This window comes from Aulostomus chinensis, chromosome 6, assembly GCF_037954235.1.
Source record: "Aulostomus chinensis isolate RoL2024-O1b breed Wild chromosome 6, RoL_Achi_v1.0, whole genome shotgun sequence".
NCBI classification, from domain to species: domain Eukaryota; kingdom Metazoa; phylum Chordata; class Actinopteri; order Syngnathiformes; family Aulostomidae; genus Aulostomus; species Aulostomus chinensis.
Genome location: NC_141325.1, coordinates 24,811,635 through 24,839,040, shown reverse-complemented (window position 1 = coordinate 24,839,040; position 27,406 = coordinate 24,811,635). Strand labels below are relative to the sequence as shown.

Here is a 27,406-nt window from a genome sequence, read left to right as displayed (position 1 = left end):
GAGGGTGGTGAGCAGCAATTCCATGTTTTGGATTCCACATTGCAAGGCCGCACATCTGCTCATCTGAATGATTGGCCCTTTAAATAGCAAACATATGCCACTGACCAAAGACCAGCGTCCTCTTGGTCTCTGGAGCAAATGCTTTCTGGTGTTCCAAAAATGGCTTTGTACTATGGTCCCACCAGACAACACCTCATGAACATACTAAAGCACCTGTCAGCACAGGAGGGGCTTATGTTCATGCGCTAGTTGAAGGGCGAAGGCGCTTGGTGTGGAAAAGTCATATGCACCAGCTTGCACCATCCTTAAAGTAGGGCCCTGCTCATTTCAGGAGTAGCAGTCACAATGTCACTCGCTCAGAGAAAGCGTTGACTGTGATGTGAATCAAGAGGAGAGCTTCACAAAAGAAAACATCTCGGCTACACACTGGTAAATGCTAGTACTTACTGTGCAGTACTTACTGTCAATGAAGTGAACTTGGTAGTTTAAGTTTGGGAACAACAGCAGTCTTCAACTACATCTCTAATTTCCTGTCAAGTCCGCATGTACCAGGTCCAACTCATCACACAGTTTGCCTCACATTTCTGTTCAAGATTTTTTAAAGATTTGAATTTCATTGCTCAGAATTCTCTTCTTTTTATGGTGTTTTCTGAATTTTTATCAAATTATTCCTTTTTTTTAATTTTTTTTTTACTGTCAATCAGTTTGTGACCGCTGTCAATGAAGAGTGCTCTGTAAATTACATATCTTGCTTGTCTTCAAAGTACAAGCCTTGGAGCTGTGAATGTTTGGTGGTTAAATACATCATCTTGAACTGAGAATTAGCACCAAAATTACTGTCGAGATGGCCTTTGTTTATGACTCGGGCACAGAATTCATCTTACAACAGGATTTATGTGTAATGTTTTGAAAATGGTTGTACCTCACCTTTCACAGTGTGTGACTGATGTAGCATTGCTGGCTAAAAGGGGGTCAGGCACCAATCCAAACTGAACCTAATACTTGTATTTGGCTGTAGAAAAGTGAAACAGAAGAAAGTAACGTAACAAAAATATGGTTGAGAGTGAAATCACTGCTGTGTGATCAGAGGGGCCATCGTCTATCACGACGGAGCTGAGAATTTAATATTTAATTGATTGACGACGCTCATCACTCATGGATGATTACTAAACAGTCAGAGGGTCACACGGCCGTGCTTGCGTGCCAGTGCCTGGCAGAGGAGATGGAGAACAACTGTGCACATCGCAACAAATCAAATAACGCCCTGTTCCGTGCAATGTTGCGCAGAACCCCACAGGAGCGTCACAAACATTCCCCGACAAGAAATCCCTGTGCTACTCCAAGACAGCCATGCTCCACTGTGATCTGGGTCACAAGGAGCAGAGCACTGGTGAACCTGAGCTGAGTTCATCTTTATTATATCAGTGTAAAACTATGTTGTTTCTGACTCTGGCTGTGCAGTGCGCCCTCCTGTAACTTTGTCCCTGCTTTAAACTGCAGTTTTAAATGAATATGTGGCTGCATATGTGCTTGGACACCACTCAGAATGGTCTCGAAACAATCCTCCACCAGATTAACGATGCTGCACCACAGGGCGACACGTCAGCGTGTACGCATGATGTGGGACTTTACATGAGATTTAATCATGATTCCGCTCATGTTCACGTTGATGTATGCAGAGATTTGGTGGATGTGATTCTATGCTTATTTGACATTCATTTGATAAATGAGGGCCATTATGTTTGTAATCAACCAGCAGGAAATGTGGTCAAAGTCCTCCAAGTGTTGAGAAAACAACAGCCAACATAATAATTTTGCTGAAAGGGGAAAAAAAACTCCCCATGTGACACCTATACGGTCATTGGTTTCATCCTCTGATAGTAGATACTGGACCAAGTTTTCTGAAATGGCATCCATTGTGTTTAAATGCGAGTACAACCCGCGTTGCGTCCCAGTGTGTTGAGTGCACCGCCGCTCTGGATGTTGACCAACCCACACTGTGATGGAAAGAGGCAACCATGGGAGCACAAACAAGCCTCTCTCCCTGCATATGAACATGCAGACTGGGCTCAATTCCTAATCTACTGTTTAAATTCTGAGCTCTTTCCCTCATTCTTCTTCTTTGGCATTACCAATCAAAAAAGATATTACTTTTAAAGACATCAGTTAAACTAAAGAAGACTAATTCTGCTGTCCCAACTTTCAAGAGTGACTTTTCAAACAGGCTTCAGAATGAGATAATTATTGGCATATCTATTCCAAACAACTCCTGTTCAGTAAAATCCCCATCTCTGAGAGAAATTTGCGTTAACACATACTTTCCCCACCCCATCTGTTTTTTTTCCCCATTCTCGCTCTCGTCACCATGACCCAAACATGTCATGATGCATTAGACCCTTACTGTGCTAAAAGAGAATCCAAAAAGGCCCCGTCTCCAGGAGGCAACGGGGCAGGTGCTGTATTCAGCATTCACCACACAATAACAAAATGAATATTTGATTTGGATTGGAACAGCCACTTCCTGTCTCCTGCAACGCCCCAAAGAACAAAGCAGTTCTCCTGTTACCCGTGGACATTTAAGACTACTTTAAATAGCTCTCTACAACAGCGCAATGAGCGCAGTACCCTGCAGAAAACACAGGCTGACTTTTTAAAGAGTTGAAGAAAAAAGTTTACTCAAAGTCAAGTAAACTGAGGACAAGCCAATTAAATTAACCAGGTTTTTTCTTTTTTTTAACTCAGAGGCAACTTCTTCACAATTACAACCACTGACAGAAAATCAAAAGTTCTAAACTAACTGAAGCTTCCAAGCAATATCATCCTCCACTGTCCAAGAGAACCATGGTGGACCTCAGGGTCTCCTACAGTCCTGTTACAGTCAGACTCACTGGTCCTGCAAGTTAACCTGACAGCTGAGTGAGAGGCAGCATCTGCAGAAGATGACGAGGTCCAGTCTGACAGGGTTCAGGTGTGAGGAAGGAGACCACCTGGTTCTCTGAATCGTGACACATAAGATTAGGAAATGGCGTGTATACACACACACACACACACACACACACACACACACACACACACACACACACACCTCTTGTTACGTAAGACCAAAAGAATAACTGTAAATACTAGACAGCAATCATGAAGCTTTTCACTAAGTTGAACGGATCTGCCCATTGACTGCTAAACATGGACCACATACTTCTTGCCAGTCTCTGGCAACAACATAACACATGACCTCATTGGTGGATCTAACGACACAAACCAGCCTACAAAAATTACACGTTTTCAAGATTTTTTTTTTCGAGTTACAGTTTTCCATGTCACATTTTTGGAATCAACTTAAAACTGCAAATAAAGCAAGTAGAATCACTTAATGACGATGAAGACTTTTACAAGACAGAGGCAGAGAATATGAAACAAAAAGTAACAGTGTCAAGCCATGACAACAATCCAACTATGATGACAAATGTCCACAAAACACACACATAGAGAGAGGGAGAAGTTGCTTTGAAGATACAGTTGCCTACTCTGGTGTGAATACATCGTTTACACAGCTTTCATCATTTTTCATATTTGGTTACTTGCAGTGGTGGTTTTGCTGCACTTGCTGTCTGCAGTCTTTATTAGCAACACAAAGTGAGACATAATTTAGTACAAATGGATCGTGTTGATGATTTTATCATGGAATAAAACCGCGTGAGAGCAAAGTGCCTCGTAATGTAAACTGCTGTGCAGCTACTCAGTGGTGGCTTGTTTATTGTAATTACTGTATAATAATGTCTCACAATTAATATGGCAAAGATATGTTGAGTTTACAAAGCAGCTCAAAGCATCTGTTCTTTGTTATGCATGAACACCACAACAAGCAGCAGCAAAAAAGGTGATTACAATGCCAATTAAAACCCTCCTGCTGTCAAACCAAATCAGAAAAGAAACTCAGGTGTGTTTACGTGAGCTGCAGGGCTCTAGTGAACAGAAACGCTGTGCGTCTCCGGAGGTAGAGCCACAATGGTGTGACCTTAAGTCAGTAACTCCACAAATGCGTAAAGAAGGTGTGTGAGATAACGTGAGGAAGCGTCTTCACCTCATAATGAGCGACCCGCTGGGACTCGGAGATGAGCTGAGCGCTGCACACTCTGCAGTAGCTGTCTGTGAAAAGTCCTTGGTCCACCTCTGTTGACTTCATCTGGAGGAAGAGACCACATGCAAACACACACAACAGATTTGGGTACATATTCAAAAAGAGCTTAAAACCTGGTCCCATATTCACAAAAGACCTGAAGGCTAGTAGTAGCTTCTACCTTGTCGATTTAGGAGAAATAATGGACATGTTTATCCTGAACTGTCTTCACAAAGAGTAATTCACAAAGTAGTTTCCCACCAAAACCTGTGACTTGTTAGGGAGGACTCCTAAATCTCCGAGACCAAATCGCAAGGAATTTCAACATGGCTGTTGTGGGCAGTCGGCCCCCATTCATAATCATGTCCATATTTGGGAAGCATTCAAGCCTGATTTCCATCTCAATGTGATGCACATATATTGAAAGTTTGCTGAAAAAAAAAAAAGGAAGAAGAGATAAGAAATGGGTGTTGAGTGCCAACGACATAAACCATCAGCGGACAGCATCACCCTAAATTATGGCTGCATCATAACCAGGGCCTCAACTACGAGTTTACGATATATTCATTTACCTAGATACATACATTTAAAGACACAAAATTAATTCTCACTGTTAATATCACAGATGTGATGATGCCACATTTGCATATGCTCAGATTTTGGTTTTCTCTTAAACTTTTTAGTAAAAGTTGCTCCAAACAGATTTGTGAAGGAAAAACGCTAAGCTAGGAAGTTTTATAGTCTCTTAATGAAATGTCTTGAAGCTGCTTGCCCAGAAACTTAACCTCATGAAGAAATTTGGACAAATGGAGGTTTTTACTAACACTCCAAAATTCAACCCACACTGGAACTCCCTTGAAAAATACATAGTTATAGGTAAGATCGTCACTTTGTAGATCTTTGTAGAGAGTCAAAACAAACCGAGACGTAACAGAGCAAGTAAACAATCATCTCATTTCAGTCTTTCATTGTTGTTAATATTTCATTACCTCCAGCATTTGAATTACAGTGACAAGATGCTGAGCAGCTTTTGTAAGCAATGAGTCAGAAAAACACATTAAATATCAAGCATCCGTTGAGGACAAACATCCCAGAGAAACTTCAGCCACGCAGCTAAAATTCTATTTGACGAGGATAAATAAATAACAAAGACAGATCACGCCGACAGCTTTTTTCCCAGATGGAAATTCATTAAAATATAAAAGTAATTCAGAGACAGACCACTGCAGAAAGCTTTTATTTCCTTTCCCAGGGACTCAGCTGAGCCATCTCTGCTTTCTACTACTTAAATTAGTGCAGCTTCCATTAGGGGCTCACGTTTCTCCTATGGAGGCAGTCAGGCTCAACTCTTCCTCATTCTCTCAGGTTCGTCTTCATTAGGAGCAGCGGGACGGATGAGAGCCATTGTTATGCAGGTAGAATAGCAGGCGTTCTTCAACTCTCCCGAGGAAGAAGAAGAAGAAAAAAAAAAACTTTTTAAAGTTCATTTAAGGTTCACACATGAATGACGCTTTTAAGTGTTGCTGAAACAAAACGTGGCCATCAAATCCTCACAGAGCTGGTAACTGAGACGCTGCACAAAGATGATAAAGTGTAACATGTCTGCAGGCCAGACAGGATGATTTCATTTCTGAAGCAGCAGAGCAGACTCGTGTTTGTGGCTACATCAACCCATTTCTGACATTAACTACGTAAGAACCTCTGTTGTCATTTGCTGCAGTTTAAGTATGATGGATGTTACAAGCTGAGCGGTTCATTCTCCACCTCTTTTCCTGATGATGTGTAAATAAACGATGAGTACTGTGGCTTGGAGCCATTTCCATCATGTTGTTTTTAGCCTGCAGCTACAGGTATGGTAAATAATGAATAGAATTATTACAGCAAAGTCCTCAGGAGAAGCAAAGTGCTATGGTGGAATGTTAAGGATGTTAAAAGTTCACATTTCACTTTGGAGAAGTGAAGTGACGTGACAGTGTCGCAAGCATTACTTTTTCGGATTGGCAGTTTGAATGTCCACCCCTTTTATGGTATATGCAGTATAGCCAACATAGGCTGGACAGCAACATGCACCTCACTATTAAATAGTTGTAACTTAGGGTTCACAGCCAGAACAAAGGAACATTTCTGGCTATTTAACAATTAAATCTAAGCGGTAAAATAGATAATAGATTACTTGATGTGAAATAGTCTAGTGGCACCGTTATTATTCATGGTAACTCTGAATCATAATGTATTCGTTTTGGATTTTGACACACGTATTAACCAGGTTGCTCATGACACAGCTAACAAGTGTTATCTGAGTCCAAATAGCAACATGCATCCTTTTAAAAAAGAAGTTAGGAAGACACTTTTTGCAGATATTGATTGACAGTCACTGTAGTGCGAAACACTGATTACAGCAGCCTCATAAAGGTTCAGGGGTTAGCGAAACAAGTCAAGTTGCTTTCATCTCCTTTCAATGAGACCAATCATATTAAATATCAGAGTGCTTGAGAGCCTGAGAAATAATAGTTAATAGCTTAGCTGTCCACATTATTGTCAAGTACTTGTGTAATCTGTGGTGAATATTTATACAAAGATGATTTCATTGAGGGCGGCACGGTGGTGCAGTGGTTAGCACTGTGGCCTCACAGCAAGAAGGTTCCAGGTTCGAGCCCCGGCTTGGGCACAGGATCTGTCTGTGTGGAGTCTCCATGTTCTCCCTGTTCCTGTGTGGGTTCTCTCTGGTACTCCAGCTTCCTCCCACAGTCCAAAGACATCAAGAGGGGACGAGGCTGATTGATACTCTAAATTGACTGTAGGCGTGGTTGTGAGAGTGAATGGTTGTTTTTCTCTATGTGTTGGCCCTGTGATGGGCTGGCGATCTGTCCAGGGTGAACCCCACCTCTCACCCGAAGGCTGCTGGGATAGGCTCCAGCCCCCTGTGACCCTTAACAGGATAAGCGATAGAAAATGGATGGATGGATGAAACTCACGAAATGAGTGTTAGTCCATGTAGGCCATGAAGTCAAACTCGGCTTGTGACACCACCCAAGCTAGCCCACCTCATATGACGACCCTCTTACCTCCTTCAGTGCGTTCATGGAACACACTCGACTGGCAGATGCCTTTCAAGGGAACTGTAAATGTCGATGGCCCACCTCCAACCCAACGTCTGTTGTCTGACTAAATCAGTGTCACATCTGTTGTCACTGTTGCCAACACAGCTTCAGTTCCTCTGACTAAAGTGGTACTGACTGAATTTTCTTTAGTGTCATCTTTGCAGGTACTGACATGGCCTTGGCAGTAAATTCTAGAAGGATGTACTCAGGCTGTTGTCCCTCAGCTGTCTGCTATCAGAGGCAACACTGGACCGACAGGATAAAACACAGAAAATAGATATAAATAAATTAGTGACGCCCCTCTCCACCTCTGTCTGAAACCCGTTGAGAGCAGTGCCATCGCTTCACGGATTCTACAGGACAAACAACATAAATGAGCAGCTCTGAAAGCTCGATGAGCTTGTGCCAGTTGGGCCCGGTGCCCGTTTTAGCAAAGGGTGCACAGATGCTGCAAATGAATGATTAATCACCCGAAATTTTGTTAAGAAGAAGCAGCAGCAGCAGCAACAGTAGCATCGAGGAGCTGCGGTGGCAGCAGCCAGCTCTATCTCACATTTAATTTTCCACAGCTGAAGGAAGAGTTCAGTCATAGTTCTTTCATTGGTTGGAGATTTAACGGTCATGAACTTGCAATGTGTTTACTTCTCCAAATGTTGCATCATGCTGCAGTCCCAGAAAAAAACAAAAAAACATTTAGCTGCATCTATGATCAAGATTCGGACCCACATTTAAGTATTTTTAGTCACTTCACGGTACTTAATTATCGTCATGAAAGGATTTTTCCATAAAGGATCATATTGATTTATAAAAACCTAAATAAAAACTTTGTTGATCTTTACTATTAGTTATGACATCACCCAAAAAATTCTAAATGTAGGAATAAGCTTACACTATTACAACAACTTTTTTGACATAAATTTCACACCAGCCAACAGGGGGGTTTTTGGAAATAAGTGGGTGTGTATATTAAGATGGAGAATTTACAAGAGCGTACCTCCGCTCACACCAATGTATTAAAAAATGAAACAGTTGAAAAACAGAGAACCATCGAGGAAGTCTTCCAAAGAAATTGTTTGGAAGAGCGCAGACACTTTCAAGAAATACTCAGCAGGTGAGTGGCTGAACCATCTGTCCATGTCATCCACCAGACCAATTAACTCTCACAGAAGGGAGGGCAGTTGGGAGAAAAGTGTAAACATCTTTTCCATCGAGACAAGGCTTTGGTGTTGTGCTTAACTTGTTTTTTCCAAGGAGGAAATACTCTCCAGTTCTGATGGGACTGATACTATAACAGCATCTGCACTAACTTCTTCGGAGGCTCTAACTGTTGCTGTCGTCACGCCTAAACCGCCCCTTACTCCTCCAAGAACGCTGATTGCCTCAACCACTTTTGGTGAAGACACAAGCGCATAACTTGAAGGTAAGATGAAGTCTTGCGTGATCTTGTGATCTCCTTTTAATCCTTTTTTGGTGCTTTTGTACAGTACAGTCTGGGAGAGTTGGATTTACTGTTTCTTTAAATATTATTTGTATTAGACGGAACGGTGTTGCAGTCCCAGCTCGGGCACAGGATCTTTCTGGGTGAGTCTCCATGTTCTCCCTGTGCCTGCATGGGTTCACTCCGGGTACTCCAGCTTCCTCCCACAGTCCAAAGACATCAAGAGGGGACGAGGTTACCGGCAGCCCGTCCATGGTGAACGTGCCTCTCGCCCAAAGGCTGCTGGGTTAGGCTCCAGCCCCCCCGCAACCCTTAACAGGATAAGTGGAAGAAAATTGATGGATGAATGGATGGATATTATTGGCATCATTTTCTACAAAATGAGATTGTAAAAACAGTGGATTTGTTTGATCATAGTAGCAGGCCTAGTAGAGCAGATATCAAAGTTACACGAAGATGCTGGTCTGTCATTTGTGAAAGTTTGAGCACTAAAATGGGTCTTCATTTCTCTTCCAAGTAAACTTGTCCAGTGCTGAGCTTTTTAACAATGGTCAGCAGGTTCCAGTCTTATCAATTAACTTAAAAACATTGCTATTGCTACCAGAAATTATGGCCAAACCCTCCACAAATATGAAACCACAGTAATCCCTCTTTTAACTTTAGCTAGCAGCAGCACTTTGTCCCTGCGTGTCCATCACTCAGCAGCAGATGAAGAAAGTAGGAAAGGTCCCGCTGAACTACAGCTCTCCACAGGGCAACGTCTGCTCAGTGAATTAACAAGTCGGCCTCCCTGGCGATCAATTCATTAAGCTAATGGGTTTTACTGTCAGACACACCGCTACATCTCTCCTCTAAATGAAATACTGTGAAAAATATTAATTTCACCCAGTGTAATTGGATAAGGGGAGACTCAGCAGTCATAAAGCAACAGGGAGTTCAACACAATTCAATCATCAATATCTAATCAGAGCAGCTATAGTCAAAATCATTAAAAGCAGCCTCAGTCGGCAGTAGCTCATTCCAGAGGCCATGCTGAAACCTCGGTGTCCTCCGTCCCGTGATCAGCTTTTGTTTGTTCTTTATATGTGGTTAAAGAATAATGCAGCTTTCCTAAAGTTGACGGCCAAGTGAGCAGGAAGATGGTTTGTTTCTCACCCTCGGTCAACACTATATACCTTGGACTATGATGAGCCGGCGGCAAATCGGCTGAGTCAAGCTGCGCGCAGCAGGAAGCCAGAGGCTGAGGGGGAGGAAGAGTGCAGAGATGAAGAGGAGGTCACTGCAGAGAGTGCCCAGCAGATGTTGCAGCGAAGAAAGGTCAGTTGTAATATGTTAGGGAGGGTGTTACACCAGGAAGCTGAACGAACGCCCATACAGTCGACCTGGACCAGCCTGGCCTTTCACTGTAGGCTTCCCTATGGGTGAGCAAGGCTGGGAATCCTGATCATGACTCAGGAAGACTGATTCTGATGCTAACGACAAGTAATCAGCTGTCCTGTTGGACACATGGTAACTCGTTATGCTGAGCTTCGGTGCCAGAAACATTGTTACCTCCACTGTGGTCTTGTGATCACGAGCATTGGTTTGTTAGCAGGATAAGTACAAAAATGTGAATGAGACTGATTATTTCTTCTTTTCTTTTCTTTCTTGGGTTAGTAACTGCAATATTAAGAGAGGATGTAAGAAATAAATAAGAAATAATAAAAATATGAATGTGTACATGGCTAATAATGTTTTAGGGAGAAGGGGTGGGATTAAAAAAAAGTTTATGCTTCTTCCCACTCCTTTTCCGACATGGCAAGTTTGATAATCTTTTAATTTTGTGTAATTTTATCTTCTGTATGACCATTTTACTCTTTTTTTCTACATTTGAAATAATTTCAATCCAATCCAAAGTTGGTAGGACGATAAAACCTAGGTAGAGGAAAAGTCACACAGATTTCAGAGTGGATCTGTAACGAAGCAGCACTCTCTAGCATAATCTTTTCATGCCATCCATCCTTATCTCATAAACACGTTCTCTCAGAAGCACAGTGAGGGAATTTATTCAGATTTGCCACAAACACCCATTGGGACTGAAGGTTAAACTGAAAAGATATCAGTGGTCCCAGGGCTTCAGGTTGCTTTCACTGCACGTGCACGGTTCTTTTTCCCCCCCATTCTTGTTAATGTGATATCTCTGGAAGGCCTTAAGGGAATCCCATCGAATCCGAGACATTTTGAGACATTTCCAAGTAAAACTCTAGCAGACGTCCAGTCATCCTGAGGTGCTCCAGACACACTTTCCCTTAATCATTACTGAATTTAGGAGACAGGGGACCTTGTATAATTCATGACGAAGAGCCTATAATTTAAGCAGTATTAAAAATGCCCATAAATTACACAGCACCTTAACTTTAGACTTGCAAGTCCTTGAAGCCAATCCCAAGAACAATGAAGGGCAATGTTAATTAATGATAAATCAGTTAGCTCAGGAACAACATAAGATCTGTACAACATCGTCTCTAAACTGGAGAGTTATTGACACAGATTAGCCGTAATGGAGAGCAGACAATGACAGATGTCCTTGGGTGTGTGTTCCTTAGACACACCTCTCTGGCTGCGTCTCCTGCCAGCTGGATGACTGATTCACTGGGCAGTCATTCAATGACAGTCAGTGTGGGGAGCACAGGGAATGATAAAAGAATATAAGAGGCTGACCTTCTTCATGAGCACTCAAGAACATTTAAAGGAAATACAATTTTGCTGGATTTTTTTCCAGCCACGTTCCGGTTGATTGATACCTTATCTGTGGATTACATGAACACCCATCAAATTCAACTGACTCTAGAGCAGAAAGACGTTTGACTCAAACACATTGCATGATGGGAATTAAGTTAACAATGCTACAATTTCCTGTTTTGAGTTGAGTGAATTATCAGTCAGGTAGTTGGAGTTACCCAACTGAAGTAAAGGTGCTAACTTCACCATTCGCACTGACCTGATGAGACAGACTGATCTAACTAGTTACAGTAAGCCTGTCAAAGTGCAGATGCTGTGCTGTGGGTCATTGTAGAGGGGGCGGGGACCTGCAGTGGGCCCTCATACAGCCTGTAAGCAAGATGGACGACGACAGATCCAAGAGCAAAACATCCAGAAGGGCGGAACTGACACCATGCATCATGGACAGCATCATGGTTTTATCATTTAACAGTAACCTGATGTCTTTCAAGCAGTGGTGTCCTCAAAGCCCAGATAACAAATAGAACAGATGTGTCAGACAGACTGAAACAGTGAGAGGACAATGAACTGGGGTTTGACATCCAGTGAGGTTGGATATCAAAGAAGTACTACAACTACAACAACTGAGGCAACGTGTAGCCTTTCAGTATGATGACACACAAGGAGACACTGGACTCTACATAAAGATGTGACCATGTGACACACTGTACATTTTTTTACCACTTTCCAAAATAGCCTATTGTCAAAATGTTTCAGTAAAATGTGCGTGTCTGCCATGACCCTGGATTACATGCCTATAAAAACACTTCCGGTGGATAATGCATTTCCAGCCTCATTCTGAGCAATTCTTCCTGTTGTTCTCTTTCTCACCCCTCTCTTACTTTTACCAATGGAACTCCCCAACAAGCTTGGACCTGACTAATTTCCGGTATTTTTGGTTTTGAGTAACTGAGTCAAAAGTTCACATATAAAATAGATTTATAAATCTATTTAAGCTGCCTGACTTGTGGGTAAATGCATGCCCCGGACGAAGCAAAAACACAGCGTTCAAATCTCTAGACTGCAACACATGCAGCAGCAAATAATAAACCCTTGCCAGATAGCATCTCTGTCATAACAAGTAATTCATATTAAACTGTGTCTGAGTTATCGTAAGACTGTATTCCACACCTGAGCTGCTCTCTCAGGTGTGGAATAGTGGGAAGAATGGCTTCTCCTACCTCACAACCAAATAAAACAAGTGACATTTTTCTATAAAGCTGAGCCAAACTAAAGATTAACCTCAAAAAGCAATGTTTCAAGAGAAAGGAACTCTTTGATGACAATACAGTCATCCTCCAGATATGTCCTTCTCCTGGGCCAGCGTCACACCCTCATCGCCTCATTCACCAAAACCCTTCGCAGCAGCAAGCAGTTGTTTTCAGCAGAAAAAGCTGTGATACACCCACGCTACTTCCCCAGCACCACAAAAAAAGGTAAAGTTAGCAGGTGGCTCATGAACACACTGAAGCATTTAGTCAATGAAGTTTCTGGAGACTTCATCGCTTAGTTAGGCTGTGTGTGGTGGCGGTGTGATCTGGTTGCAGAGTACAAGATACAGAGGTTTAGATGGTAATCATTTATGTTGATAGCCACAGCTTCCAAAAAACCATAGTCCTCAAAATATTAAATACAAACATAAAATATCCATCCATCCAGTTTCTACCACTTATTCCTATTAAGGGTCGCAAGGGGGCTGGAGCCTATCCCCGAAGCCTTTGGGCGAGAGGCGGGGTTCACCCTGGACGGGTCGCCAGTCCATTGCAGGGCCAACACATAGAGACAGTAAGGCTCCAACTAACGATTTATTGAATTATCGATTAATCTGCAATTACTTTATCGATTAATCAGATTATGGCACTTTTTTGCAGCTATCTTTAAAATTTAGCATGAAGTTGTTTTAGACATGTTCTAATTAACAATAAAGACAATATAAATTAAAAAAATAAAACGTGCTTTAAATTTGAAAAAATATGTTCTAGTCATTTCATGTTCTGGATTCTATAATCTGGCACACAGCAGGTATAGATGTATACATGATATAGATGTCTTGGCTTTAAGGTGCAGGGCTGCATGCTTAAGCCTGGTTTCTACTACTGCTCAAAGCTCCGATCTAGACCCGCCTACTGTATCCGGTAATGACACACACGTACACGCACGTAGTGTTTCCGCCCCAGACCGGATCAGCAACCTGCTAAGTGAATTGATCACATCTTTGCGTTCATGTTTCTGTAGCACAAATAGCGATATAAATAGACTGATGGGACCCGAGTCCCGACCAGTACTGAACTGTAAAAAGAAACTAGGCTTGACGCTGTGGAAAGTACATTTGAAATGTTAAAAGCCAAGACAACTCAGTCTGCTACAGGCAAGCCCACGAGCTAACTTACCGAGGCGAGTCGTCATTCAGCTCCGCTAAAACTCCTACGTGCTTTCTGCTAAGATATTCATTCATGACGGTCGTGCTGCAGTTCCAAGCGATGTCCTCCTTGCAAAGTTTACAAGTATTTTTTCTTTTCTTTTCTTTAATAACAGTGAAATACTCCCAGCCTGTAGCTCTTCTCATCCTACCGCCACATGCTGCTGCAGCGGACGCCGCCATTGTTGTTGTGATCTGCGGTCGCTCGTGCGCGCAACTCTTCCCCTTTATATATTCACGGCATTACAAAACACTCGCGTTTCTTTGCCGATGAATTGTCGATAATAAAATTCGTTTGGCAGCGAATTTATTAATCGACTTTTAATCGATTTATCGTTGCAGCCTTAATAGACAAAACCATTCACACTCACACCTATGGTCAATTTAGAGTACCAATTAACCTAGTTCCCATTTGCATGTCTTTGGACTGTGGGAGGAAGCTGGAGTACCAGAGAGAACCCACACAGGAACAGGTAGAACATGGAGACTCCACACAGAAAGATCCCGGGCTCGAACCCGGAACCTTCTTGCTGTGAGGCCACACTTCTAACTACTGCACCACCGTGCCGCCCTACATAAAATATGCAATGTATGAAATTCAATGTTAGCTGTACTGTCATAAAGTATTAACTGTCAGCCTGTTCAATTCGAAATTCCTTGTATATGTCAATACAAATAAAAATGCTTTTTAAAAACTAACATCTATTTGAGAAATAATGAACAAGACTGCTGCAATAGATATCCTTCAATTTTCAGAGTAAAGTAACCTACAGTAATAAAGTGAGGCCCTCTTTAATGGCGAATGATGACTACACATGGACCACTGCAGGAACTCATAAATTTGAAGTTGCTCATTCATACCGTATGCAGTATTAGAAGCAGTAAAACTGGCAATTAATCATGGCTGCTCCCCACATTAAAAGCATCAATTTGAGAAAGGAGTGCCGGGAATCAGTAGCTTTGAGCCACTGTCACAAAGAACTACTGAAGTGCTCAATGCAGCAATAGTAATAATGAGGCCTTGTTAAAAACAAAGGGAAAGCCTCATAGCACATTTCTCCAGACACTTGCAATTCTTGACTACAAGTTCCAAATGAGAATATATGGCAACTTTTTGTTTGACACGTCATATCTGATATGTGACTTTTAATAAGGTGATGTGAATATATAATGATGGGAATTACAGTCGCAAAGCATATTTCTGCATTCCCGCGAGTGGCTGATTGCTTAATATGTCCTTTTATACCGTTTGACACAAAAAATCTAGTCTCAAAGACAGACTAGTTGCTACTAGGGACTTTTGTTGACACAAAATGAGTTATTAATACAAAATGTTTGTATTGCAGCACACGATAAAAATGAATTGCAACACTTAATGCAGCTAATGAACAAATGCAATCATCTGCTCCAGGTTCTGACCTTGTACCATGAAAAAATAGCCAACACCCTAACACCCTGTTGCTGGGCAAGATAAAAGCTCTTTAACGCTTCAGTATAGAGGCACTGTATAAATAAAGGCCAGCTGTCCTCTTGTCTAGTTGCAGCAATGTAAACTGTCAGCTTCCAGAACATTGCAGACCGCCTCACTGCCAATTAGCTGCAAGTTATAACTCGTCTCACCATAACTTTGGCCTGAACTGACCTTAAGAGGCGCTGCATTACAAAAATAAAACTTCTGTTATCAGCAGGAGGCTTTCTCAGTGAACACTCGATCATCAAAACTTGAAATTTTGTCAGATTGCTGATGTGTAGTAAATCAGAGTCAAGTCATTCTATAGCGAAGGGTACTGTCCGCTGTTCATCCATGAACTGCACATTTCTCCTTCAGCCATCGCTTCACAACCTACACTTTTTTATCATTTTGCCTGACTTTGAAAGTGATTAGTTTTAAAAGCCCCGCACAGCAGAGAATACCAATCACTGATAGGGTACCAGGGCCAGAATTATACTTTTTAAATGAATAGTGGTTAGCTTTTGCTGACAGTGAATGATAAGGAATAAAATGAGCTTATGGATCATGAGTTCCCGATAACCTGTGGTGCACCTCCCCAGGGCATAATATTAATTTAAAGGACGGTTAGTTCAAATAAACGGCAACTCAGCTTGCAACGTCATCAGTAATACGATGCACTGTCTTGAGAGCCGCAGCAGTGTAAACTAGCATCTGAAGTACTCTGAAATACAAAATCTTGAACCTAATACCATTGTACAATTTTTTTTGTACAATTTTAAGGCAAAAATTCAAAGTATCCCAAATGAAACTGAAGTATTTCTGGACAAGTTTTTTGCCAACATGACAAATTTTGTAACTTTGGTTGTGAACTCCCAATTTAAGATAAATGATTGTCAAGAATTTGGCCAATCAATTGAAATTTCACCAATCAAAGGAGGCTATGTTGCGTAGTGTAATTCAACTATGTTGAAGCAATGAGTGAACTTGTCAACGCATGGTCCTCGTCTCAACCTAGCCTCACCTCAATGTTAGCACGGGGGAGCTGCGATGCTAAATTGCTGGAAGAAACTTCACAAGGGATCTGCAAATTGATTGAGATGGATATGCCAGCCACAAGTGTCTTTGAGGGCAAACGTTTTCAAGGTTTGATGAATTTAATTGAACCAGCACTTAGAATTCCATCACCAAGCACCTTCACCCGAATCATCGAAACTCACTACAAAGAATGAAGGCAGGACCTGTTAACAAATTTAGCCACAGCTGGGAAAGTTGCACTGAGCACAGATTGCTGGAGCTCTTTAACTGCCCAGAGCTACTTCCTGATCACCGGCCACTACAGTCGCCATCGAATCAATAACTGTTAATTATTGATTAACAATCATTGATTTGGCGATTGTTAATTTTCTAGATCAACAGTCAAGGAAGTTACTTGGAATGCCAGTCCCTACTCTCCATCGCACTTGAGGACAGACAGCAGGAATCTCACCCCAACAGACAGAGACTGTCTGTTTTTCCCCAAAGCTTTAAAAAATTACATTTTCACATTCTAATGTTGTTATTTTTGACAGGCTTGACTGCAACAATCTTAACCTGTGCAGACCAAACCAGCGTACCTGGGTCCTTTAAACGTAGTGTGGAAGCTGATCCCACCTCAATCCGAACCCACTGTGAACTCAAAGCTGTTTCCATAGGTAGGCTCTGCATACTGGGGTGCTCTATGACCTCATGCTGTCCTCCGCTAGCTGGTTAACCTGCCTGATTTATGTCTGCTAAACTGTGTGTCATTTTTGCAGCACTTGTTGTGACATGAAATGCTTGTGCAAGTAGCAGCACTGGAAATGTTTGGATGTGTGTTGCTTGTGTTGTATGACGTCTCTTTTTTTTTTCTTTTTTTTTTAGCCCCAAACCGCTTCCCTGAAGAGGCTATGCCATCTGCTAGGTTGTCACTGTAAATATGAATGTGTTCTGATTAACTTGATTTGCCAAGTAAAGGCTAAATGTAATCTAATTAATAAATGGGTAAAAACTGCAGAGACAAACTATGATTCCTTCTTCAGGGTCCTATTTCAGGGTTTATATTCTCATTCCAAAGGACAGACAGTTTAATTTGCTTAAATTTAACAAAACCTTCACTTGCAGAGCACTGCATGCTAATGTGGACCATTGCATTTAATATGCAACACTTTGACATCACAGGGGGAAAAAAAAAACGCCATCCTGGCAGTCAAGGCATCAGTCCAGAAAATGCTAATACGGCTCATTTCTAAAGGCAGTGACAGCATTGTCATTTAGGGTGGCACATTAGCCCATTAGCCAGACTTCACTTCTCATCCCGCAGCCCCCGTCCACTGATCTACCACCCTTTCTGTCTCCATCATTCTGCTGGTTTGGCTTTGGGAAGACAAAGGCAAGCCAAATTGTAATACCATGCCTCGAGGTCAAAACGATGAGCAGTTACTTTGTGTTTGCTGCTAAGTGGCCTATTCCCATGCAGTGTGACCTAAGCAGCGTCCACAAATCTGCTGAGTGAAAACATTAGCACACACTGGGCAGACTGCCTGCACTTCAGTAATATAATCAGCTTGATGTTCAGCCAGAGCAGACATTTAGGGCAAATGTGGAGTATGAGCAACAATAAAATTGTGACACTGGTCAGCCTAATGAGATTAATAATTCCCAGTGTGGGCAAAAACTCAGATGATCTGCTGTCAAGGAAACGCTACAACTTGAAGATCACAACGATCACTTGTTGCAGGAGGAAGCAGATGCAGCAGCTTATTGATGACACCCGTTACTGCCGCTTAACAGGAGTTTGCTGGATTTTTTTCAGGCAAAAGTGTTTAGTACTCCACTAAAAAGAAAAAAAAAAAAAAAAACAGGAGCTGAAAGATAAATGTTGATTTTAGTTTTATAAAAATTTGTCTTTTGGCATCAACATGGGTTTCCCTCAACCAAAAAGCCAACAGAATTTTTTTACCTTGGGTTTCACATGGGTCAAAAACAAAATACTGTTGTGAACAAAATGTCAGAAGACCAGATCATCTTTGAAAATGAATACCACTTTTATGATTTTTGGAAGCATAATTACAATTACTGGCTGTGTAAAATTCGTGTTTTGCTACGAAAAGAACTACACCACAAACACGATTTCAAAGTCGCCATCTAGTTTTGATCTGCCTCTGATTCCGCATGACATTTATTTTTTAGTTCCTCTTGTTTGGAGACATATACACACATATCAAATATTCATAAGTGCTGTACGTACTGTTTGATTCTGCTCAACAGAACATTAACATATCCTGAACGAGTGCAAACTACTGACATTTTTTCACACATTTGACCTCAAGCCCATTTAAAATTCTCATTGATGAGACAGGGAACAGACGTTGAACAATGCAAACTTAGTTACAGGTTTAAGGACCAACTTTTGTGCCTCTTTATTTATTCATTTTTGATTAAATAAACAAGAACACTTGTCTAATTAATCACTAGAATGTAATCAGTGCTTAAATAATAAATCAAAAGATACAGGAAGTAGAGTGCATGTGAGGGGAGTAGAATGATGAGGAAGCAAGCACAGAATAAGTGCTGAACATGTGCCAAGTATGCAAATGCCCAGTTACAGTACAATGCTGTGGGGCTTCACGGGCTTAATTTCAAATGAGAGACATAATGAAAATGTTATGGCGATGATTTTAAATTATTTCAGGAGGTTCCACATGAAACACTGAAATCCTACATTAACACACCCAACTGGGGGACTTGGAACACATGCACAAACTTGTTCTACTTTTAGGTGCGCACAATCTGGCCCCACAATCAAGCCTGATCAAATCTGAATATGACTTTCTTGTACCTCCTGCTCCTGTTGAACATGGCCAGCTGCTCCCGTGCTGTTGGCTCCTGCTCAAGCTGTCGCTGACTTGGCTAACTGCTACTACCTCTGTGGCAGGAGAGACGCCCGACTCTTGCCCCTCCAGCTAACAGTCACCCTGGCTAGCTGCTGCAGCTTTACCTGCGTCTAGCTCCAACTCATCAGGCTGTTGGCAAGCTCATTTAGCTCCAAAACACACTCCAGCTTGTTCCACTGTTGTGGCAAACACTATTTTCAGTCCAGATGAGTTTCCCTGCAGAACCGCCCTGGTCTGACCATCTACTATCGATGAAAAACACACTTTTCAGGACTGTGATGTTTTATTTAGAAAATGGGGTAAAAACACAATGTTATAAGATTTTGTCTGAAGCCTATTAAATCATTGTTTAAAAAATGGTAAATGGACTCAATTTTATACAGCGCTTTTCTACCTTCACGGTACTCAAAGCACTTTACAGTGTCACCTCATTCACCCACACACACACAGAGGAGGCTGCCGTGCAAGGCACCAACCTACTCATCAGGAGCAATTATGGGTTCAGTATCTTGCTCAAAGACACTTTGACATGGTCTCCGGGGTCGGGGATCGAACCAGCGACCCTTTGGTTGTCAGGTAGCCACTCTACCCCTGAGCCATGCCACCCACAAAAAAATGAGAGCACACTTCTTGCAAAACTCTTTAATATTCATAATGAAACCTTTCACAAGATAAACCTTTATTCGTCCCTCAGTGGGTAAATTGGCAGCTCTCCTAGGTCCAACTGACAGCCATATATACAGTATATAATTAATGTTATACTATACTATTATGTTTTTTTGTATCCTTTTCTTTCACACATTTTTTTGTTCTGTTACTTAATTGGAACAGAATTTAGTTGGTTTAAGTTGGTTGTGTTTTACAGACAAAGACTGCAACAAATGCAGGTTCCATTACCACATTTTCCCCCAAAAATAAATAAATAAAAGAAGTCCTGTGTGTTTCACGTCTACCTTGATGGCTGCTTTTTTGCAAACCTGGCCTTCCTTCAACATTCAGATAGGGGCAGGTAAACTGTATTTAACACAACACTGGCTCAAATTGAGACCTCATGACTGAGGCTGCATTTCCAAAATAGTACAAGACAAGGTTTTCTCTAATCCTTCTACTGTCATATAAAACCAAGTGGTAATGAAATGCAGAAAAAGTGTTGCAAGTATATTTAGCTACTTCGATCTGATGAGTAACTGAGTATTCAGCTGTGTTGTTTCTATGCTCTAGCCTTATAATCACATGACACACACCTGCTGAGGTGGTCTGGCAGTGTGTGCCACCGGCAATTACACCTAACAACCAGTAGTTGGTGGATGGATCTCTGTGTAACTTCAACAATGGTTAGAAGAGCTCAGAAGAAGATGCGGAGGAGAAGATGCTGGGGAAAAAAGTAGGAGGAAATGTTACATTCGGAGATGAACCGGTCAGAGGTGCTGAGGTCGGGGTCATATAGTTACGCTCCTGAGGAGACACATACACCACTACACAGAGGGTTACAACACCAGTGTGATGCACCAATTTAAATCAAGCTGGATACTTTCAAATTTTGGTGCGAACTGAGCTGAGCAGTTTGTCATCACACTGTTTACAATGAATAAATGTAAAAAGCTTTCATTTGGGTGCAAACATAAAAGTTAGCTTGATTAATCCTACAGATGATTTGCCACCATCAGTGATAAACATCTCCTCACATCTGTGAGGCTGCATTCTCCAATCACTATGACAAATATTTCATAGATTTTTACTGATCCGATGGTGGACGTTTCAATGAGGGATTAGATGTCAAGTTAATCTCTAGCGAGTTAACTGAATATTTTTTTGTTTCAAAATCCTATCAGACACTTTATATTACTTAAAGCGGGACATTTTTCATGTCTGAATAAATGTCTGGAAGGGATCTTTATAGAAAAGAGGTTTTTCTCCTCATCTCACATCTGGCTGATACCAGATCTGCTAAATGAGGTCAGTATCAGCACGAGATGCCCTCCTGCTAGCAGTGAAAATCTGCCTCCAAATGTCTGGACTTCCCTGCACCTCAGGACTCTGAGACACATTCCTGGAAAACAGTCAGTGTTGAGGGCTGTAGAAATCAAGTCTGCAAGGGGCAGTCTGCCAGACTTTGCTCTGATGATTACCCATAATTCACACAAACTTGAATAACATTAGGAGCGGAAAAGTATTATATTTGCTCAACGTCTGCAAGTCTGGAGGGTGATCATATGGATTCATCTGTTATCTCAGCATCTGCTTCATTGATCACTCGCCTCTGTTCATCTTTTAAGTCCCCTAACCGAATAAAACTGCCTTACGGTGGAGTTTTTGAAGCAGTGGTGGTAAATGTACCTTGAAACGATATTCTGCGTAAAGATTTTGTTTCCCAATGTCACAAAAATGTGTGTGTGTGGTAAACAACCCAATCAGTCCTTCAAAGGTTTGCTCTGTTCTTTATTCCTTCATATCCTAGAAATGAAGATGTTTCATTCTTTATTCTGTTCCATTAATCACTGCTGAACAGGTGTCACATTTTCTGCACACTTCCCTGATTTAGAAAACCATGAGTGTTACATTCTGCATGTTCCTTTTTCACAAGATACAGGCTGTTCTGCAGTGCTATTTCTGCTGCAAGAAACGCTTTACCACCTTTGATAAAACACGCATTTCTACCTGTGATGCTGCTGACTTTGTTAAGTCGCTTTCAAAGCAACTTCTACACACTGAAGATAAATGTCATCAGCTCAGATTACTGGATCTCTTTGTTACTTGTGCTATTACTAAAAAACAAACAAACCTGTGACCCATCGCTTTTGACCTACGGAGGTATAAAAGGAGCCCCTGGTAGAAGGCAAAGAAAAGTAACAAAGAAACAGACACTCTTAACTTAACAAAAGAGTAATTACTGGTAACATCAAAGCACAAAGCTTCAAAGTCTTTTTATTTAGAAGCAGGATAAATTATAGACAGGAGATAAGGGAACTGAAGTGTTTTTTTGTTTGTTTTTTTTACCCACTTCAAGTTTGTCAAAAACAGCGATGACTGGAGGGCTTCAAGGAAAATCTCTGGAGTATTAAAGAGCAGGTCAATGGAGGCGTTTGTAAGGAAACTCTGTGTAAAAACTTTGCCCTGCAGAGCTTAAAATGCTGTCCAGGTTTGAGTCACATTGTCTAGGATGCCTCAGCAGTGCCGACATGGAGCCCTCTTGTGGTTTGCAAGAGGAGATGTGATGATAAGATGTAACCTCTCATGGGGTGGGGGGTGGGGGGGTGTTTCAATAAGACAGATGGAGCTCGGAGCGCTTGGTTGGTGAAATGCTGCATTATTCGTTTCCTCATCATGCTGGAGGCTGCAGAACCAAACACATCATCCCTATCTGGATCTTAAGCATGTGTTGAACTAGTGCTGCAGCAGGAAAGGGAACGGAAGGTCTGGTTCATTGATGAAAGAGCAGGTTTGAATAGTGACCCATACTCGTGAAAAGAAACGTACATCTTTGAATCTGCTTTGGAGCACTCTACATAAAAGGTGGCAGATAATCAATTCCTTGGTAAACCAGCACAACATCTGACTGAATCTATGATCAAAAAGTCCTTTTTTAGCAACAGTGTAGAGTCGTCTCAAGCCTAGTTGTCGACACAAGGCAGCTGTTACACCTCACTATTAAAAATGCACAACTGAGGAATAGTTAGAAAACGACTTTTCACCACTGAGTTGTCAGCAGAGATAGCCCCAGTGCCAAATCAGCATCTGTGTTAAGTAATGCAGCTGAGTGTAAGCTGCATCTCTAAGTCACACCACTGTTGTAGAACCCCAGAATGCACCACCAGTATCTGCAGATACTGTTTTGTTTTTTGTTTTTTAAATATACTGAATCAGTTTGGTCTCTTCTTTCTCTTTCTTGAGGAAACAACAAAGTGAATATATAATTTATGGGTCTTTTGGTTTTTCAGTGGGGGCAGAATTTGAATGTATAACTAGTTTTTACATAAATACATTAGTTAATATATGATATTGGGCAAATCAATCGCAACTTTTTTCACTTTTGTGTTTTTCTGTACTTATTTTCTTTATTTTTTATCACGACACATTGAAATCTGATGGCTTGGACGACTTTCGGCTGGCGGAAAAAAAAATGTAAATGCATCAGTACAAACCCTGCAAGGTGGCAGGAAAGCAACTCAAAGAAGGTTCACTGATAACGAAGAAGAACGTAAGCTCGCTCTCTGTATTTATTGGTCAGACATGTCTGCAGTGGGAGCAAGAGAGCAAAGACAGGTGTGCTGGACTATATTGTATATCTTCCTTTTCTTCTACACAAACTAAGTCTGGCAAAATCCAGCAGGTTGCAAGAGGTGTTTCGGCCCACACTTGGGGAGTACACTGGAAGTTGGGTCTGATCTTGTTCTCACCACAAAAGAGCAGCTGGAAAGTTTGTTTGGAAGTGGACCAACACCACCTCTTCAACAAGGTCAGGAGTCAGGGTCGGAAGGTCAGTTTCTTAGTCTGCTTTGACCGTGTTCTCAACAGCTCAAACATGCCGACCGAGACAAAAAGTTGATTTAACCGAACTAAACAAGATAGATATGAAAGTGCCCTGTGTGAATGTAGCCTTGGCAACACTGAATGAGCTTCTAGATCGCCTAGGACACATTCATTCAGTTCACATGAACGACCACCCAAAAGGTCTCAATCTCAGTTCAGAAAAAAAAATGTTGGTCTCTGCAAATGAAATGTAAACCTTTTGTCCACCTATAAAGGGACAGGTACAAGAAGAAGAGCACAGGTTCACTCCTGCACTTGGTTGACTTGCAGGCTCTGCTCAGACCTTGATCAGATAGTAGTAACAGGTCAAAAGCATGACTAGGTTGGTAGAATCCTGTTGTCCAATCAGGTCACTGCACAGATACATGTCAATGTGTCAATTATCATTCATATTCACATCGATGGGCTACCAACATGAATATCAATAAAAATAAACATCATGTATGGTAAAAATGCACCTTTAGTACAATAATTATTCTAACATTAATTGTTGTTAACATTGTTCGAAGCAGCTGACAACACCGCAGTCATACTCAGGCGCGCAGCTACAGCAGACTAAGAAACTGGCCTGGTGAGGAGTTGGTCTTGGTGAGCTTCCAAAGGAACTTCGCAGCAGCTCTCATATGGTAAGAACACGATCAGACCCAACTACCAGTGCAATCCCCAAGTCTGAGCCTCAACACCTCCTGTCATGCTGCGGAATTAATCACAATATTTGCAATCTGCACAACTGATGCGAAACTGCTTTGCGTCCTACACACTCCTTGAGTCTGTCCCTGGAGGGGACACAGGATTTAAGGAAATACAAATCTAAACAATGTCTACTAATGAATATGTCATTTTATGAAAAAACAGAGTAGAGCTACATACCGCCATACATCAGAAACACATCTCAAGAGAAAGGTCTGATGTAAAGATCATGGGCAGAGAGCGCTGATCAGAAGTTGAGAACACATTCTAATGCTGGATGGGAACAGATATATTTTCTACTGTCCAGCTGGCATCACATCACCCAAGACAAGTTAACGCAGGTCTGAAGATTCCAACATGTCTGTCGAAAACACCGGAGCAAGAAACTAGAATCCAAATGCTTCATCAAATAAAAGCTCAAGTCCTGAACAGCGAATAAATCATTGAAAGAAATATGTTACGGGAGAAGTAACTGATGCTTGTTGACATACTGACCGGTTTTAACTTTAATGATTTACGTTTCGTTTGAAGCAAAATTGCAGTTTGGGAAATATGACATATTTTGTTTTCATATTACTGGAGAGTTCAGGACAGTTGGTCGGATAAAAGAAGCGCTTTGAAAATGCCACCTTTAGGCTCTGGGGAATTATACTGAGCATTAATCCATCAGCTTAGAGACAAACTGAATCGTTGATTAGTCAAGAAAATAGAAGGCATTGCAGTCTAATATATGTGCTTTCTCCTCTGCTGTGCTACACACAGAAGCAGCTTCAATTCCACACATCCAATCCAGGCAATAAAAGCAAACACATATTAGAGAAAATGTCAGTATTCATCCAGCAATTCCAACTGAGGGGGAAACATATCAAGTCTAAGCAGGCGTTGAACTCCACAGAGGTGAGGAAGGTCAATCCTCTTCCTCCACTACATCACAGATGAACCCTTAATGTCACCTTGACATCGACAGCTTACATTGTGAGGAGCCAGGGACGGCTGGCTGTAGATGAGTGGCGGAGCTGAGAACTCCCTGGGAAGCAGAACACTGAGCCGGATTTTAAAAGTTACTGAAATAACTAGGAAGTGTAAGGGGGGCTAAGGCGACCCCCCTAGTGTACCGCTGTACCCCCCTTAGCTTTTCAGCATTCAGGATATGTCCAGGTCAACCTCCACCGGGATGCTCTGCTTACTTTGTAACCTCCCATGTGCATCGCGCCGCACCGCGCATGCAGCCACCGCTCCGCCGCATCTTACGGCAACACGCAACAAGAACCTCGGAGAGGAGGGATAAAAAAAAAAAATTTAAATTAACATGCAACACGACAACCATGCTTTCCTCCGGCAGCATCTCCAGAAACTCTACACGCCTCTTACTGTAGACAGATAGGCAGAGCTGAAGAGGAGGAGAAACGAAATGCGTCAGTAAATGTACCTGTAACTCCACACTGTAGCCCTGGTAGAAGTGCGTCGGAAACACCGCCAGCTGATGTTGCACTTGGAGGGAAACTGTATAATCCATGAACCATAGGAGGCAGGATCGCAGCAGGCTGAGCGGGAGACGCGTCTATGCTGGCAGCAGGACTACATTGTAGTATAGGATCCGCTGCTGTTCTCCGCCCCGCTGCGCTTCCATTGGCCGCGCCGTTCATCAGCGAGGAGGCAGGCAGGCAGGCAGGCAGGCTGGGAGGGCAGCAGTCTCACCTGCCCCGCACTCCAACCTTTCCACACAAGAACCAAGGACACATGGTCCAAGGACTGATGCTACGGTCAGATAATGCTCCATTATCGTCTACCGTGTAGCTGAGCCAGCGGTGGCTGGTGGCTAATTTAACTGTGCCACATTCAATCAATTCCTGCAAACAGACCAGGGGTTTCTCAAGGGGGAAAAAAGATGTTTACCATGATCTATATATATATATATTTTTTTTTTACCTTAGCTGGTGAATTCAATGAAAGATGTAATGAAGAACATGGTGAGATAAACCACTTTTTACATTTTAAGATTTTTACCGCAATTATGAATCTTATTTTTGTCAAAGAGCATACTTCAGGTTCTTCACTGAGTTCACTGCAAGTATGGCACTGCACTGCTCGTGGTTCATAGGTCTTCACCATCTCTCTCTAACATTTGTCTGTTTGTGTGCATGTAAGTACAACCGTCCTCCCACTACAAAGCCTGATAAACAAACCAGAGGTTGTCATGGGCGATTGGCAGATTTCCCCAGCAAATGCATGCCAACACATTTTGATCGCAGGTCAGAAACACCAGGCTGAAACTGATTTCTGACATGCAAAAGGAAGCATATTGAACATGATATTGGGGTAAACAGTCACAGCCAAATACTCATGTAATATTGATATTGTAAAAAACAGACAAAATCAAACCATTTTTACACAATCAGAGACATTTCAGACGATTTTAAACTTTATTCCCTAAATTTAACAAGAACAAAACTTCACTTTTAAGTTAAGCCAAGTTGTGAATACTTATTAAACTACTACTTAAACTACTTATTATTTTACCCCACAACCTCTAATTTGACAAAGGCTTCCCCCACTGGGTCAGATCCATGATAATGCTAACCTCATGACTGGTTTGAAACTTAGGCTCACTTAAACGCACCTATAATGAAGTCAAAAACATACCTTTTTTTATTGAAGATGCAGTATTTTCTAATGTCAGAAACTTGAAATGACTCAGCATAATAATCATATTTTTTGATAATTTTCTCTAAATATGCTTGCTTGATAAGGGTGGTAGCTAACTTTACACACTGACTCAAGATACCCCGTTCTAATGGAATATGTACATTTATAGCGGTGCACCTGACAAATTTGGTGTTGGGAGAGTGAAGGATCAGGAAGAAGTGAGACTGGTGTTAATTGGTGCTCTTCACACACTTCGATAGACTGAAGCACTAGAATCAAGGGTTCTAAGGGTGAAATAATTTGTGACGGCGTGGCAAGTCGACCCAAACACAGAGGTGACA

At 41.8% G+C, this 27,406-nt stretch overlaps 1 protein-coding gene across 2 annotated transcripts in view; it reads right to left on the bottom strand.

Annotated features, from left to right (window-relative positions):
• Window positions 1-26,043, bottom strand: part of LOC147260515 (zinc finger matrin-type protein 4-like) — a 236,373-nt gene extending 210,330 nt beyond the window's left edge. The window contains exons 1-2 of one of the 2 annotated variants that reach the window (XM_086207136.1): window positions 25,849-26,043; window positions 4,082-4,183 (exon numbers count right to left, since the gene is read on the bottom strand). In XM_086207136.1, the coding sequence (XP_086063262.1) occupies window positions 4,082-4,183; window positions 25,849-25,935 (189 nt within the window). In that variant the 5' untranslated portion in view covers window positions 25,936-26,043. Of the gene's footprint in view, window positions 1-4,081; window positions 4,184-13,806; window positions 14,010-25,848 lie in introns of those variants that run through there. The other variant, XM_086207137.1, reaches the window with a different exon arrangement.
• Window positions 26,044-27,406: the final 1,363 nt, after the last annotated feature.